Source organism: Geotrypetes seraphini, chromosome 8 (assembly GCF_902459505.1).
Source record: "Geotrypetes seraphini chromosome 8, aGeoSer1.1, whole genome shotgun sequence".
Lineage (NCBI taxonomy): Eukaryota > Metazoa > Chordata > Amphibia > Gymnophiona > Dermophiidae > Geotrypetes > Geotrypetes seraphini.
Window position 1 is genome coordinate 109,580,852 of NC_047091.1, and position 17,724 is coordinate 109,598,575.

Genomic DNA, 17,724 nt, shown 5'->3' on the forward strand with positions numbered 1-17,724 from the left:
ACTGAATAGGCCACGTGAGACTATTCAGTACAGCCCTTTCATTGCGGGACTATTCAGCAAATGGCCCTTCACATGCTGGATCATCTGATTTCAGACCATGTTTCTCCAGCTTTGACGTCAGTTCATTGGCTCCCAGTAGGAGTACTGGTTTAAGCCTATAAAAGCATGGGTCTAGAGAATATGCTGTTTATGTCCCAAGTCGCTCACTGTGATCACAAAATGAAAGGCATTTAAGTTTACCTTCTGGAAGATCATTACATCTTTGGATTCTGCTCATAAGCAGGTGTATTCTCATTTTGTGCCAAAATTATGGAACCAGAGTCTCTCTATTAGAGCATAAGATGGGTTATAGTTGTTCCAGAAGGCATTAAAAATGTATATGGTTACATAAATATTATAGAGTGACATGTATAGGTCCATTCTTGTTAACTACTGTATTGTAATTCTGGCTTTCTGTTGTATGCATATTGATGTGCTCTATTGATAGGAGTACAGAGCAATATAAATTACAAGGCGAAGTTTGATTATCTTGTAATTAATAAAGATTGTGTGTTTATAATGTATGTCCCCTTATTATGTATGTAAATCTTGTAACCTGCCCTGAGCTGTTTAACCAACCCTCGCCCCTCTCTTTTATGAAGCTGCATTAGGCTGTGGTGGTAAAAGCTCAGAAGCTCATAGAATTCTTATGAGCATCAGAGTTAAAACTACTGCGGCCGGCGATAAATAAGCCTAATTCAGCTTCATAAAGGGAGGGCTTAAATTCTTTTTTTTTTTTTGTAAATCTTTATTCATTTTAAATTTTACATCAATTGGCTGCAATGCACATACAGGTGATAGGAACCAAAATAGTGTGCAAAGACTGATCCTCCAGATCAGCAAATCATTCAATTAGTGAGGTCTTACGCAAGATGACAGGATTCTGTATTTGACTCTGATACCAAATAACTGCAACACACTAAAACCATCTCAAGCGCAGAAGCCTAAAGAAAAAGCTCACACAGTTAAATGTAAATTTGTCTTTATTGTAACAAACACTATATTTTTTAAACTCTGAAGAATGCATAAGAAACAAAAAGAAAAATAAATTTGTGGGTTTTTTCATTTTTGCTAATTTTATTTAAGATTTTTTTTTTCTTTTTTTTCTCTCTTTTTTAAAAAAACAAAACAAAAACAGACATAAGAAAAAAAAAACCCATATGTACAAAGAAAGGAAGCCAAATACAAGGGAATGAGGAACAGAAAACATGATTTCCCCAAACAAAAGGCTTGGCCTGCAAACTTTTAAAACCAATTAAATTAGGACAGAAACATTAGGGGGAAAAAAAGGAAACACCCCAGAAAATTCAAGCTCCAGCACTGGCCAGTTCTGCTCAGGCCATGCATCTGATGCAATAAAACATCTTGCAGGAGCAACAGATGCTCACTTAACCTGATAAATGAGCCCTCTTTTCTTGCCAGTCTACTGTAAAACAAAAATTGCTCATTTTAAATATACAAATAAAATTCAATTTTGGAAAGGGGTGGAATTTATTTCTGAGGTTTAAAGGTAAATAGTTATTCTAAGCGACCTTTTCTCTTGCCATCCCTGACCTTTATTGGGCCTGTGCCTGCAAAGACCCCATGCGATGGCTAGGGGTGGGGATGAAGTTGGATTAGGGAGAGGGGAGGTATTAGGGCAGAAGTTAGGATATATTTTACATTGTGCCATACTCACAGCACCCAGATCTAGAGCTTCAACTATATTTTCAGATTCAAAATTTGTGGTCAACTTTGCAATTGCAAATAATTCATGTGAAGGGAAGAGGTTTTTGAGGGGGGATTGGGGATTCATACAATGAAACTATTTCCTATGTTATTATTTACAACAATGTAGTATCGTGGAGCAAAGAGTTATAGCCAGCTTCAGCACATTTCTAAGGTAGTGTTCAGAAGAAAGGTGGGGGGGAGGGGAGGAGCGATACATCAGCAGGCATGCAGAAAGGGAGGCATCTTTTTAAGATACATTGAAATCTGCAACATATACCTGCCTTCTTCCCTTCCTTACCCTCATCCACCCAGAAGAGAGCAGCCAAATGGAGGGCTCAGTTCTGAAGGGATCCCCTTCGCAAAGACTTTTCTGAAAGGGAGTACACTAAAGTTTAGATTGTTTTTTTTAGAAAAATAACCTTATTATTCTTAACCTAAAAGAGTTAGACTCAGCTGGTCTCTCCCCAGAATGAACAGATCTGACTTAGTAATGATTTTGTGTGTAAGGGCTCAACAGATACTCTGGGAAAGCTCCATAGGAAGGAGTGAGGCACCAAGAAGGCAGGGCAGATTACAGGGGGAAAAAAAAATCATTTCAGGAGCATTTTTCCCACTGAGGGTGTGAAGTGCTATCATTTAGTGCAGTATAACCAGAAGTGAACCTGGTAATCAACTAGGATGAAACCCCCCCCCCTTAAGCTGCACTAATAATATATTCTGCTTTTATAAAAACTTTGGTAAGGTTATTTGCTCACTACATGCATCAGAACTTTAAACATAGATAGTGAGTATTTAGGGAAGGTGAGAGGTTGGGGGGGAGAGCTCTGATTTCAGAACATTTATAAACCAAGGCTGACAGATAAGGCTCTGAGTTGGGATATATTTAAATATCAGGAAAATATTTAAGAATGATCTCTCCTCTACTTGGTGAAAAAGTAAATCTATTTAGAAAATGAAGGATGACTCAGGATATATAATATAAATGTGTTCAAAAGAAAGCCAATTAACTTAAGGAGAGAATGAACAGCCTAGGACATACCGTACCATTCTCATTGCATCGCTTGGAACTGAAAGAATTTCATGTCCAGGACTGTGCAGTTTCCCCAAAAGTCATGGCAAGTTAGCAGCACCTGAAAAACTCCAAGAACTCTAATGCAGCTCCAGGGGCATGGTATAAAGCCAGGGGTTCTCAGGACGGTTCATAGTCAGTGGCGCACAAGACACCAGCGCGCCGACAATCCAGCGCTGACAATCCATCGCAAGGAAAAAGCACGCCACTGAAAAACTTATTTTTAAAGAGTTCCGATGGGGGTGTGTGTGGGGGAACCCCCCCACTTAAATGCATAGTGTTCACGCTGCCGTGGGGAGTGCAAACCCCCACATTGTAGACAAAACGGAACACACCCCCATCTGAGCTCTTTAAAAATAAGTTTTTTGGCGGCTTTCGGCAGCACGCTTTTTTCTTGCGCTGAATTATCAGCGCGCTGGTGTCTGGCGCGCGATTATCCCATCACCTCTCAGGACACACCCAGCCAGTTTGCATGAAATAATCTGTATGTACTACTTCCACTGTATGTAAATCTCTCATACAAATTCATTGTGAATATCCTGAAAACCCATCTGGCTGGGTGTGACCTGAGGACTGGAATAGGCTAATGCCTGTATACACCACTGTGTGTAACTGGAACACAGGGTGTTTTAACATCAATACAAAGTCTGTCCCTGGGACTGCTGCTTCATAACAGGTGAGGATGCAAAGTTAATTACAAATTTATAAGACAGGAAGGAGAGAAAAAAAAAAGTCATTCTATTTATGAAAGGGGGATGCATCATCTGACCACCGAAATGAACCTGAAATGGTGTTTGAGGTAGATGGCTTGAAATGAATTGCCTATCCCCATCTAGCATTCCAAGGGCCATTTCAGGTCCCCAGACTCCTATCCATGGTTTCTGTCAACTTGTTGCCATATGTCTTATCTTTTTCCCTCCCTTGGCATTTTCCAGCCTTTGGCAACAGACCAGACCTCACTTTCTCTAATTTTCCAAAATGCTAAGTTATTGCACTTCAATACAGCTCTCAAAAGATGGGGAGGAGAATGGAGCATAGCCATGCACAATGGCTGCTTCTTCACTAAAATATTTCAGTATACAAAATAGATACTGAATCTAATGAACCGGTCATTTGAGAAGACTCCAATCTTTCTCCCCTCCTTTTCCTACACCTCAGTCTAAACATGAGGGGATTGTGGTAACCTATTTCTCACATACAGTAGACATTGCAACATGAGCTACTGAGACTGTTGATTTTCCCTGCCCATTTCCCAATTCAGAGGAACAGATGGAAAAACCCAGGCAAGAGTCAATTCCACACTGGGATAGAAGTGAAGCATAGATTCAACTTGCACTGGGTCATCTTCCCATCCCAGCAAAAGCTAAATTAAAGGATTTAAACAGGAGCCTGGATTAAAACTGAAACTGGAGAGGGTGGTGGTGGCGGCTCTTAAAATAGGGAGGAGAAATAGGTGAGGGGGAAAGAACCAACTCTTTCTTCCCACCCAGGTCTAGCAAGCACCAGAATTTTTCAAGTCCATAGTTCACAAATTCAGAATTGCCTTCCAGGGTCAGCAAGCGGAAAGTAAACCTTTTTCATAAGAGCAGCGTCGTTTCTGGGGAGGCCCGTCCTCTTCCTCCTCTTCCTCGTCATCCTCTTCTTCTGAAGAGCTGTCCAGTGTTAAATCTACCACCTCTGCACTGCCTTTCCCATTCTCAGCACTGCTGGGAGGAGGGGGCAGCTGTCCATTTATAGCCGAAGAACCTGCTAGAGCAAAGTAAAGCATTCACTTTTACTGCAATTGCTGGATGAACAGATACACAACCACCACTATGTGATAAGGTTCCCACACAAAAACTGGTAGGTAGTATACAATGCCACAATGAATGCCACTGAGACTTCAATTATTCACTTCTGCTTCCATAGTCAAAAGGTCCAGTTACAGAAAACTACAGTTAAAAGACCCAGTTGGGGGGAAGGGGCTTCTCTTAACCTCTCTATACAGTCCCTAAAGATTCAGAAATGAAGCAGGTTTTTCCTTCAAAAAATAGAACATGTACTGCCGTCCTGGGACAGTACTATCAATTCTCTGGCATATTTCTAGCCCTAGAAGATCTATATTCACCAACATGAAACAGCATAGTAACTCACCTGCAGTGTTCTCCATGGACAGCAGGCAGATATTCTCATATATGGGGAGACGTCTTACATGGAGCCTGGCATGAACATCTCCCAATGTGCTCTATCGCCTTAAAAATGTTAACACTGCCCATACCGCACATGTGCGTGTGCCTTCCTGCCCAACGCTGGCTTGCGGGACCTTCAGTTTCGTCCAAAAGATAAGAAGCCAGCTAGGGGATGTGGGTGGGTTGTGAGAATATCTGCCTGCTGTCCTTGGAGAACACCTGCTCAGATGAGTATGCTTTCTCCAAGGACAAGCAAGCAGTATATTCTCACACATGGAACTTCCAAGCTGCCACGTTCATGCCTCTAGAAAGAGGTTAAATATAACTGTCATGAGGCTGGTGAAATCCCTGAGGATGTAAGGAAGGAGTATAAGTTTTTGAGAACTGCCTGATCAAACTGCCTGTCTCTTCTAGAACGATAATCTAAACAGTAATGAGAAGTAAATGTGTGGACTAAGGACCAAGTGGTCGCTTTGCAGATGTCCTCAATGAGAGCGGAGCACAACAGGCAACAAAAGTGGCCATAGCTCGTTCTCTGAGTAATGTCATAGCTGACCAGTTTCAGTCCAACCTGAGAATATGCAAAGGATATACAGTCTGCTAGCCAGTATGAGATAGTTCTCTTAGTTACTGAGCAAGTAATTTTGGAAAGAAAACAGGCAAACAATGGATTGGTTGAGATGGAATACAGATACTACACCTTTGGCAGAAACTTGGGATGAGTATGCAAGATAACCTTATTATGATAAAATCTGGTATAGGGTGGATTTGAGACTAATGCGTGCAACTCACTGACTTGATGTGCAGAGGTAACTGCAATGAGGAAAATCACTTTCCATGTAAGATGTGTCAATGAAGCAGACAAGAGTGGTTCAAAGGGAGGCTTCATGAGCATGGCAAGAACAACATTCAAATACCAAGCAACAGGTGGTGGTCTAAGGAGAGGCTTGGTAAAGACCCTTCATGAATTTGGGGCCTAGTGGATGTAAATAGATGGATTTGGTATCCAAGTGTGCATGAAAATCACCGATTGTACTGAAGTGTACATGTACTGAAGAAATTTGAAGTCCAAAATTGGAAAGATGAAGGAGATAGTCCAGTAGAGGGCAGGTGATTTGATCCAATGAGTGGAAGTCACACCAGATAGTTAAACGTGTCCATTTAAACTAATAGCATCACCTAGTAGAAGGCTTGAATGATAGCCAAGACTGGAGTCGAAAGTGGATAGGCATCTACATCTGGGATGATAGATACAAGGCTGTGAGTGCTAATAAATGTAGCTCGGGATGAAGAAGAAAGCCTTTGTCCTGAGCAAGCTGAGTTAGAAATAGTGGAAGAGTGATGGGTACCCGCACGGTGAGTTGCAGGAGGAAAGGAAACCAAATTTGATGTTGTCAATGTGATGCCATGAGAATCGTGGAGTTCTCTTGGTAAAGTTTGAGTAGAGTTTTCCTGATTAATGGAAGAGGAGGAAACACATGGAGGAAGCAATTTCACCCGTTGAAGATAAGGACATCTGATTCAAGACAGTTGGGAGTGAAAAGTCTGGAGCAATAAAGCGGCAGCTTGCAGTTGGTATGGGAGGCAAAGACATGTACTTTGGGAGTTCTCCACAATGCAAAAATCTGGCATCCGACTGATGTATGGAGTGACCACTCATAAAGTTGGAGGAGTCTGTTCAATATTTCCGCCAAGGAGTTCTGTAGCTCTAGCAGGTTGATTTGTAGAGTTTTCTCTTGAGGATACCAAACTTCCTGAATGATGAGGCCATTGAGGTGAGCTTCCCATCTGGAAGTGACACATCTGTTATGAGGACTTTCTGGTATGGAAGACGCTGGAAGAGTAGGCCCTCTGGAGAGGTTAGATGGAATGAGCCACGACTGAAGTGACTGCCTAAGTTCTGGAGTTACTTGAATGTTTGCAGAAAGAGGGTCTGAGGCCTGAAGCCATTGGGAGGAAAGAGTCCACTGTGGTGTTCTGAGATGGAGGCATGCAAACGGAACTACATAGACTGTGTATGTCATGCGACCTAGAAGATGTAACATCTGCCATTCTTGGAGATACATTTGGGAGAAGACTGACACAGGTATAGCAGGTTGTCAAGTCTCTTTTGAGGTAAAAAAAAGTACGAGTGGTGAGTAGTATCTACGAGGATTCCAATGAATTCTAGTGTTTGAGTTGGAGAAAGATGCAATTTTGGATAGTTCACTATGAACCCCAGGAGCTCTAAGAGACAAATTATGTAGGTGGTGACCTTGTGAGCTAGTTTCAGTGAGGAGGCACTGATTAACCTGTTGCCCAAGTATGAGAAGTCATGAGAGCCAAACGTTTGTAGGGTCTCAGTTACCACTATGAGACATTTGGTGAATACTCACGGGACAGAGGAGAGGCTGAAAGGAAGTACTCTGTATTGGAAGTGTTGAGACCCTACTCGGAAGTGAAGGTTTTCCTGTTGGCTGGTAAGATAGGAATATGAGTATAAGCTTCTTTCAAATTGAGAGAGCAAAGCCAATCATTCTTCTCTAGCAGGGGTAACAAGAGTTCCCAGAGAAACCATGCAAAATGTTTCCTTTACCAAGTATTTGTTGAGGGCATGGAAGTCCAAGATGGGACAAAGACCTCCAGTTTTTTGGGGATCAGGGAATACTTGGAATAGAATCCTCTGCCCCTCTCCTTCAGTGATACTGGTTGTACTGCACTGAGCTAAAAGAGGGCTGAGAATTCCTGGTGAAAGATAGATTTTGAGAAGGGGTGGGGGAATTGAAAAAAAAAAAAAAGACTCTCTTGGAGGGTGGGTCAGAGGTGTTTTGAGCAGATGAAGGGTGTAGCCTTGAGACATCATCTGGAAGAACACAGCTGTCTTTTGTGAGAAGGATCCAGTGGTGACAGAAGTGGTGGATTTGACCCTCTATAGGTAACTCTAGGCGTAGAGAGAGGCACATTGGTGATGCTCTCTAGGAAAGATTCAGAAAAACTGTTGAGACTTTGAAGGGCAAGATGGCTGAGATTTTTGTTGTCTCTACTGACAAGGACGCCTCCAGTTTGAAGAACATGATGACGAGGAAGGATGAGAGTAGTGATGCCTGGAAGTATAACAAGGCTATTGTCTATAAGGTGCAGTACATTTACAGAAAGATTGAGGAAGTTGGTTAGATTGTACCTTAGCCAGTGTGGTCATACCATCAGTATTTTTTTTTAAATCTTTTCAGTGGCCACCTCTATATGGTCCCCAAAAAAGACATCCCCACATACAAGGGATATTTGAAAGGCAGTCTTGGATATTAGGCTCTAAGTCGGAGATACAGAGACAAATCTGTCTGTGCATAGCAACAAACTGCTGATGTTCTAGACAAGATATCAAAAGTGTCAAAGGAAGACCTGACCATATATTTTCTGGCTTCTAACAAGTCCTTAGTTAGCTGTTAGAGAGCCTTTTGTTGGTCAGAAGGAAGTTGTTGCTGGAATTTCGAGAGTTGCTGAATTAGAGACAAGGTAGAATGTCATGTGGAAATTGTAATTTAAAGATATGGTTGGTAAGCATGGATGATTGGAAAACATGCCTCCCAAACTTGTCCAGAGTCCTACCCTCTTTACCAGAAGGAGTTCTGGTGTAGGAACATGAGCCACAAGCATGTTTGAGAGCAGTTTCCACAACTAAAGACTGGTGTTGTAGTTGTGGTCTGTCAAAGGCAGCTGTAGACTGGAGCTTGTAGAGTGTGTCCAGTTTGCGAGGAGCTACCACTACTATGAGTGGAGACTTCTAGTTTTTAAAATGAGTTTCCTTCATTAAATTGTGTAAAGGAAGCTTCACAAAGTCCTTGGGCCACTTATCAAAGTCTAAAGCCTCCATGAGCTCCGCTCAAGGTTCTTGCTTAAATTCCATATGAATTGGGAGAACTAAGCCAATCTGTTCAATGAAAGCTGTGAATGCGAGGCTTTCAGGTGTAGATAGTCTCCTTGGGAAAGAGGTGAAGGGTCCAATGGGATTCCATATGACTCCTCAGCAGAAAAATTTACCTCAGATGAAAGTGGAGCGATCGGAGTCAAAAGCTTCAACATGATGTCTCCTGGTAGAATGAGTCGCAGAGTGTCAAGGAGAAAGTCGAGCATGCCTCGATTGAGACAAAGTGTGTCTAGACGAGATTTGGAGCTATGTTTGGATGAGGAGGCAGGTCATCGAGGCTGACATTGAAGAGAAGAGCGATGTCGAGGTGTTGAAGCTTGATGTAGATTGACATAAAGGCAGAACATTACATTAGTGATTTTTATTCCGCCATTACCTTGCAGTTCAAGGCGGATTACAGAAGAGGATTTCTGGTTGTCTTATATCAGACTGAGCTGAGGCCAAGGCCTGCTGCTTGGAAGGAAACAGTGTCTGGGATAAGGACACCAATTCCTGTTGCAATAATGCTTTTAGTTGCTGGTACCAATACGGCTAAAGGTAAAGTTGGCTCTACTTGAGACTGACGTCGAAACGTCAGAGAACTAGGTGGGCATTGGGATGGAAAGAGCACCTGCAAAGATGGGGAGCACTCTGACCATCAATGCTTTTGAGGTGTTGGAGATGGTGAAGTGGTAGAGTTCCTTCTAGGTGGTGAATGCCTGGTATTTCTTGGACTTTTTCTGGAGGTCCTCTAATGTCTGACATGTAGTCGCAGAGGAGCCTAAGCAGCCACGAAAAGGCATTGGAGTCTGTTACATCAACACAGGTGTTGAGTCGAAGTTAATGGAGGAGGCAGCTGAGACACCATTACCCTAATCAAACACCAATTAGATAAGATCCTGGATGAAGAGAATCTACGGGATCCCCGTCAACATGGATTTACCAAGGGGAAATCCTGCCAATCCAACTTGATCAGCTTCTTTGACTGGGTGACGGGGAAGCTCGATGTTGGAGAGTCCTTGGACATTGTATACTTGGACTTCAGCAAAGCATTTGATAGTGTCCCACACCACAGGTTGTTGTGCAAAATGAGTTCTATAGGATTAGGTGACACTTTGACAAAATGGGTTGGGGACTGGCTTAGTGGTAGGCTTCAGAGTGTGATGGTGAACGGCACCCCCTCCATAACGACGGCAGTGATCAGCGGAGTGCCACAGGGCTCGGTCTTAGGCCCGATCCTTTTCAATATCTTTATAAGGGACTTGGCTGAGGGGCTTCGCGGTAAAATAACGTTATTCGCTGATGACGCCAAACTATGTAATATAACAAGCAAGAGCACAATGAACAATATGAAACATGACCTACTCCTATTGGAGCAATGGTCAAGGACCTGGCAACTGAGTTTCAATGCCAAGAAATGCAAAGTCATGCACCTCGGCAGTCAAAATCCATGCGAGACTTACACCTTAAATGGCGAGATCCTAGCAAGGACTGTTGCAGAACGGGACTTAGGGGTGATCATCAGTGAAGACATGAAGACTGCCAATCAAGTGGAGCGGGCTTCATCTAAGGCTAGGCAGATCATAGGATGTATACGTAGGAGTTTCGTCAGCCGCAAGTCTGAAGTCATTATGCCGTTATATAGATCCATGGTGAGGCCCCATCTGGAATATTGCGTGCAATTCTGGAGGCCTCATTACCGCAAGGATGTACTGAGGCTTGAGTCAGTCCAGCGAATGGCCACCCGGATGGTCTCGGGACTCAAGGATCTCCTGTACGAGGAACGGCTGGATAAATTGCAGCTATACTCACTCGAGGAACGCAGAGAGAGGGGAGATATGATCGAGACGTTCAAGTACCTCACGGGCCATATCGAGGTAGAAGAGGATTTCTTTTTTTTCAAAGGTCCGACGGCGACAAGAGGACATCCATGGAAAATCAGGGGGGGGGGAAGTTACACGGCGACACCAGGAAATACTTTTTCACCGAAAGAATGATTGATCGCTGGAATAGACTTCCACTTCAGGTGATCGAGGCAAGCAGCGTGCCTAATTTTTTTTTTTTTTTATTTATTCAAATTTTTAAACATTATTATTTGTACATAATAATAAAGAAAGGAATTTACAGAAAAAAAGATAAGGAAAAATATTTTAAAACCAAAGGTTATCGCAAGATTCCTCAAGTCCACATAACTGAGAGATAGCAAACAAAATATTGCTTAAGAAACAACTCAAAAATAAACATGATCTAAAGATCAACCATATTAGTGTTAATTATTCAAAAACTCCAAATATTAATTATGTAGTGACAGATGAACTAGTTTCATGATGTTGCAAAAATTGCTCCAATTGAATAGAATCCCAATAAACATAATCATTATCCTTAAATTTAATCAAGCATTTACAAGGAAATTTTAAGTAAAATGTAGCTCCCAAAGCCAACACCCTAGATTTCAGTGCCAAAAAGGATTTTCTTCTTAATTGTGTTGCTTGGGCTACATCTGGAAAGATCAAAACATTGTCCCCACAAAATTTAGTTTGCTTATTTTGAAAATAAGCTTTCATAATTAAGGATTTATCTATCTCTCTTGTACAAGTTATAAGAAGTGTAGACCTAGTTGGAATTATATCCTGTGAATCTTCCAGGAAACCAGTTAAATCAAATTCAATTTGTTCCAACTGGTCTATACCCGGTTCTATGGGAACTTTTTTCCTCTGAGGAATATAGTATAAATTTGTTAAAGGCAAATTGTCTACGTCCACCATCCCCAAAACTTCTTTAAAATATTTTTTAACCAATATTTCTGGAGACAACAAATGAGTTTTGGGGAAATTAACTAGACGTAGATTTTTTGCTCTTTGCAAGTTCTCCATTTTTTCAAATTTCATATGAGTGATATGAAAATCCTTTACTGCTGTTGAAGAAACTGCTTGTAGTGTAACCACCTGAGATTCTGTTGTTCTAATCGATTTTTCAATAATTTTTAAGTTGGAATCAACAGTTACAAACTTTTCAATAACTTCTTGCGAAAATTTTTCATTTTGTGTCACTACAGATTTTAATAACCCCTCCATTCGAGTATTAATTTGCCAAAGATCCTTTAAGGTAACTTCCTGAGGTTCAGTTTGGGACTCTCTGGCAAGCAAAGCCTCATCTTGAAAAGATAAAGCTTTGGGTATCACCCCATAGACTAATAAGGGTGACCCCATTTGCTCATATAGTCCCTCCGGCTGAGAATTGGAGCCAGTCTTGGGCCCCAAAACTTCAGGAATACTTGGTGGAGGTAGTGGAGTTCTACCTGGGGGACTTAGAGATGCCCCTGACAGCGAATCCGCTCCTTGGCTGTGGCCTAAGGTACTGGAAGACGTAAAGTGCCGATCTATGGGGCCTAATAATATTGGCGTAGAAACTTTAGCTTTCCCTTTTCTTTTCCCCATATTTTTTTTTTTTTAAAGTTAATACATACAGTTTCTCCCGTTCTCCCAGTGTCTCCAAGGGGCTCCCAAGGGGCAAAACGTGCCCCTTAGGGCATGCCCCTTTGGCCACGCCCTGCAGTCACGGCGTCCCTTTAACCCTCAGGCCAAGGACCCACGTGACGTCAGGACGTCTGACTCCTTGGGTGCCCGCAGGGAAACAGGCCCCGACTCTCCAGCTTCTGTTGTCAATGAAGCGCTGCAAACCAGGTCAGATTCAAAGTCCACCAAAATGGTAACACACACAATCGTTTGCCTCTCCAAACTCGTGCAGTCGCGGCGTCCCTTTAACCCTCAGGCCAAGGACCCACGTGACGTCAGGACGTCTGACTCCTTGGGTGCCCGCAGGGAAACAGGTCCCGACTCTCCGGCTTCTGTTGTCAATGAAGCGCTGCAAACCAGGTCAGATTCAAAGTCCACCAAGATGGTAACACACACAATTGTTTGCCTCTCCAAACTCGTGCAGTCGCGGCGTCCCTTTAACCCTCATGCCAAGGACCCACGTAACGTCAGGACGTCTGACTCCTTGGGTGCCCGCAGGGAAACAGGTCCCGACTCTCCGGCTTCTGTTGTCAATGAAGTGCTGCAAACCAGGTCAGATTCAAAGTCCACCAAGATGGTAACACACACAATCGTTTGCCTCTCCCAGCGTGCCTAATTTTAAGAAGAAATGTGATCGTCACGTGGGATCTCTGCACAGAGTTAAATAGGGGAGGGTCATTAGGGTGGGCAGACTAGATGGGCCGCGGCCCTTATCTGCCGTCTTTTTCTATGTTTCTATGTTTCTACTGAATCAATGGACACTGAAGATGTAGAACTGAAAAAGTTTGAAACTGAAGTTGTTTAACCCTTTCAGGACCATAAGGATCGTAGGCCAATTTTTGTGGTTTTGACGACATTTTTATGGTAAAAAGGGCTTGCAGATGCCAAAAAATTGATTTTTTTTGTGAAATATCATTATTTTTATTTAAAAAAATCACACTTCTGGCTTATGGACAGTGTGGCAAGTGAATCTTCTCGTCAATCTAGCAACGACGCTAATGAATGAATGTCGGAACCAGTTTGTTTACATAAAGGCAGTATCATATGGAATCCGTACATATCAAATTTAGAACTGTAGACTATCACAATCAAAATTTATAGGATTTTTAAAGTTATGGGACAAATATGTCCCTTGGTCCTGAAAGGGTTAAATTTTAGAGCCCTCTTCTGAATACGACCACAGAGGTCACAAGAAATGTCCCGATATTCAAGACCAAGACACTGTACACGCTAGTTTTTAAGATCTGAGCCTGAGATGGTCCTATTACATACATTGAGTGCACTTCTTGAAACCACTAGACGTTGTGGACATTAATGGAAATATTGCCGATGTTAAATCAAAGGGCTCAATTTTAAGGAAGGTCGAGTACAACCATAGCCGAAAATGAGTCGATGTTCCTGGCAGAGGTAGAGGGCGGAAAACTGCCCAGAGGCATTTAAAAACAAACAAACAAACAAAGAAACCCCCCCCCCCCCTAAAAACCCAACAAATTTAAAAAAGGAAAAAAATATAACATAGTAACATAGTAGATGATGGCAGATAAAGACCCGAATGGTCCATCCAGTCTGCCCAACATGATTCAATTTAAATTTTTTCTTCTTAGCTATTTCTGGGCAAGAATCCAAAGCTCTACCCGGTACAGTGCTTGGGTTCCTACTGCTGAAATCTCCATTAAAACCTACTCCAGCCCATCTACACCCTCCCAGCCATTGAAGCCCTCCCCAGCCCATCCTCCACCAAATGGCCATATACAGACACAGACAATGCAAGTCTGCCCAGTACTGGCCTTAGTTCAATTTTTAATATTATTTTCTGATTCTAGATCCTCTGTGTTCATCCCACACTTCTTTGAACTCAGTCAGTTTTACTCTCCACCACCTCTCTCGGGAGCACATTCCAGGCATCCACCACTCTCTCCGTAAAGTAGAATTTCCTAACATTGCCTTTGAATCTACCACCCCTCAACCTCAAATTACGCCCTCTGGTTTTACCATTTTCCTTTCTCTGGAAAAAAAGGGAACGGGAAGACACAAATTTGAAAAATTTTTAAGCACACCAAAGCATTTGAAAAACATGACTTCTTCGCTTCAAAGACGAAGAACTGAATGTTCCGCGAACTGGTGTCAGGTGGGAAGGCTCATGCGTGGTACAGGCAGTGCTAAGATTTTTAATGCGACAATGCACTTTGGTACATGTCCATGCAAGGCTCCATGGATGATGATGCTCCATATGTGAGAATATACTGCTCACTGGTCCTGTGAGAATTTTGTTTATTTATATATTGTTTGCACCTCTCTAACTTGAAATTTTGTTTTTTTAAGTTTTTCTACTAAGGCATCCAAGTCTCATTTCATTAGCCTTGAAATTCCCATAAAATGTCAAATTCCAAACCCCTGCCTTCTCCCTCCAGTACAATCAGATGCAGAACCAACTCTATAAGATGAATTCTATCTACCACAAGATAAGAGTTTAATTTGTTAAGCAGAAAACAACTTCCCCATGACTGGCCTCTTTATCAACTACTGGATGTGAAGGGTAAGGCCAGACACATGTTTTTAGTTTACATCTATCAGCACTTTATGCTAGAATCATATACACATCCACACACTATATATGCTGTCTTTCCAGGGAAAACTAAATCATGGATTTAACTTTTTCTTGTAGTATTTCACAAAATATGCCCTTAATTTCACTGAACAAGAAATATATTAAAATGATGTTCTCATAGGATACAAAGCAAAGCTGTTTATCAATCTCACATAGAGAAGCACATTTATATGCGCAAAGAGGGCTGCGAATGCTACCAGGCCTCTGCAGATAGAACTAAAGTAGTTATGCAATGGAACACTGCATGTACTTCTGTCAGGAAAAGTTAGATGACAGTAAGTATAAACCAGCTCAACACACAAGAGGTGATGATCTGCAAACAGAAAGCAGAAAAACACAAAGCAGACCAACCAGTACAGGAATATGTGGTTAATTAAATTAAGCACCCGATGTGGCCACATTTCTCCCTAAGGCTGCACCAGGATTTAAAGCTGTAGTATATACATACAATTAGAGACATACAAAACATATTAAAATAATAATCAACTATATAAAGAAATGAACCACTAACATTTTGCAATTAAAATCAAATAATTGAATAATAAATCATAATAAGAGCAAGGACAAAATTTTAAAATCTAATAAATACCATGTACACAGGATCATACATGGGTGAATAAAAAATTAAAGGCAATTGTTAAAATGACACGATAACCGGAACAGAGCTAGCGAAATGCAACATATGTACTCGTTGGAAAGTTTGTTTATGCACAGTGTACAGCTCAGCCTTTAGTCATGTAGCAGTCATGTAGTCAGAAACATGTGCGCTCCATTGCAAGACTGTATCATCAAAGAACAACGTGCAGTAGTGCGCTTTCTTTGGGCAGAGAAGTGAAACCTGTGGAAATTCACCATTTGATAGGAGTCTCTCTGCTATGTGATTCATTTTATCGCTATGTTCTTTACGATTTTTGAAGTTTTAATAAGTTTTTAATTAAATTAGAATTTGACTTTTCACCTTAGCAAGAGGCTTAAAAGCTAGCATATCACCACAGGAAAGCAGATTCACTGCTTCTGCCTTTGGAGAGGAAATGCTGATGCTCTGAAGGAGTGTATGCTTGTTTTTTTATTTTTTTTGGGGGGGGGGGCTGTTAAGCAATGCAACTCTTATATACTACTGATGAGACCCAAGATTTTATTTTTAAATGATGTCATAAATAATATTTGGCTTTTAGATTGTTTTGGATTAAAATCTGCTTTTAGGGGATGTGTGTTTAAATTCCTTTTTAGATGTGTGTCCTTTTTTGATGTCATTATTGGAATATCTGGTTCATATCACTATGTTCACACTTATGTAGGCCTGCTCGCTTTTTTATGCTTGCCAGATACATTCATAGTAATAGCTCATGATGCATTACTGCTTGCCAAGAGTTCCTTTAATATATATGATTTTGTTTACATGGTATTTATTGTTAGATTTTAAATATTGTCTTTTTTTATTGTAATTCAATTATTTGATTTTAATTACATGTTAATGGCTTATTTCTTTGTAAGTTCCTAATGATATTTATTGTTTTTACTACAGTTTTAACCCCCGACAGGTGAAACATGGCTACCTTGGGTGCTTGATTTAATAAATTGCATACCCCTATAATGATTTTAGGTGCCATTGACTCGTGTTCAAGTCCTAGTGACTTGATGAATTGTGAATTACGGATCTAAAAAGAAACCGGTTTTGTTCTAGTCTGGAAAGGTCATCCAGCGTCACCCCCATGGTTTGTTTTCAATGTGTCCAGTTGTCTGATTGCAGGTCATCCTCTTCACCTGTTTCCTTCGATCTTCCCAAACATGATTAATCTGTTATAAATTCCACCCACCACAAAATCATTTTTGGCAGGTTCTTTTGCTGGTTCATAAAAACAAGTAGGATTTGGTGGTAGAAAAGCAGCCTGTTAGGGTGTGTGACTATCTAGGGCATAGGCCAAAATTCCAGTACTGGTTAACAAGGATGACGATGTGGACGGATTGAAAGAAATCTCGGTGAACCTGTAAGACATACTGAGTGAAATCAACAAATTGAAGTCACCTGGACCATAGGGTACTGAAAGAACTCAAACATGAAATTGCTGATTAGGAGAGAATTTTCTTGGTTGGTTTTCAGAAGAAAGTTTAAAACTTTCCTATAAAATTTCTACTAGATGTTTCTTCTGATTAAATTTTTCACTTGTCTATTTTTTTATATGTTTATAATGTATTTTATATGTATATAACTTAGGAACCATTTTTGGAATGTGTGGTTTATAAGAACAAGTATTAGATTAGATCCACTATTAGTCGTTAAAATCATCTGTAGCACCTGAAGATTGAAGGGTGACCAATGTAATGCCAATTTTTAAAAAGGGTTCAAGGGGTGATCAGAAAAATTACAGACCAGTAAAGCCTGACTTCAGTGCTGGGACACTATTATAAAGAATAAAATTAGGAAATACATGGACAAACATGGTTTAATGGGTCAGTCAGCACATATACAGCCAAAGGAAGTCTTGCCTTACCAATCTGTTTCATTTCTTTGAAGGTATGAATAAACATGTAGATAAAGGTGAACTGGTTGATGTAGTATATTTAGATATTCATAAAGCTTTGACAAAGTTCCTCTCAGACTCCTGAGAAAATTAGAGTAATGAAATAGGAGGCAATGTTCTGTTGTGGATTAGGAATTGTTTATTGGACAGACAACAAAGGGTATGATTTAAATGGGTGTGGCTTTGCAGACAGTTAAATTGCTCAAGGTC

The 17,724-nt window shown here is 41.1% G+C and overlaps 1 protein-coding gene across 3 annotated transcripts in view; it reads right to left on the reverse strand.

Annotated features, from left to right (window-relative positions):
- Nucleotides 1–1,004: 1,004 nt before the first annotated feature.
- The window catches only part of PIAS4 (protein inhibitor of activated STAT 4), a 129,116-nt gene continuing 112,396 nt past the window's right edge, over nt 1,005–17,724 (reverse strand). For 2 of the 3 annotated variants that reach the window (XM_033954594.1, XM_033954596.1), the window contains exon 11: nt 1,005–4,567. In XM_033954594.1, coding sequence (XP_033810485.1) covers nt 4,371–4,567 — 197 coding nt within the window. In that variant the 3' untranslated portion in view covers nt 1,005–4,370. The remainder of the gene's footprint in view (nt 4,568–17,724) is intronic. The other variant, XM_033954595.1, reaches the window with a different exon arrangement.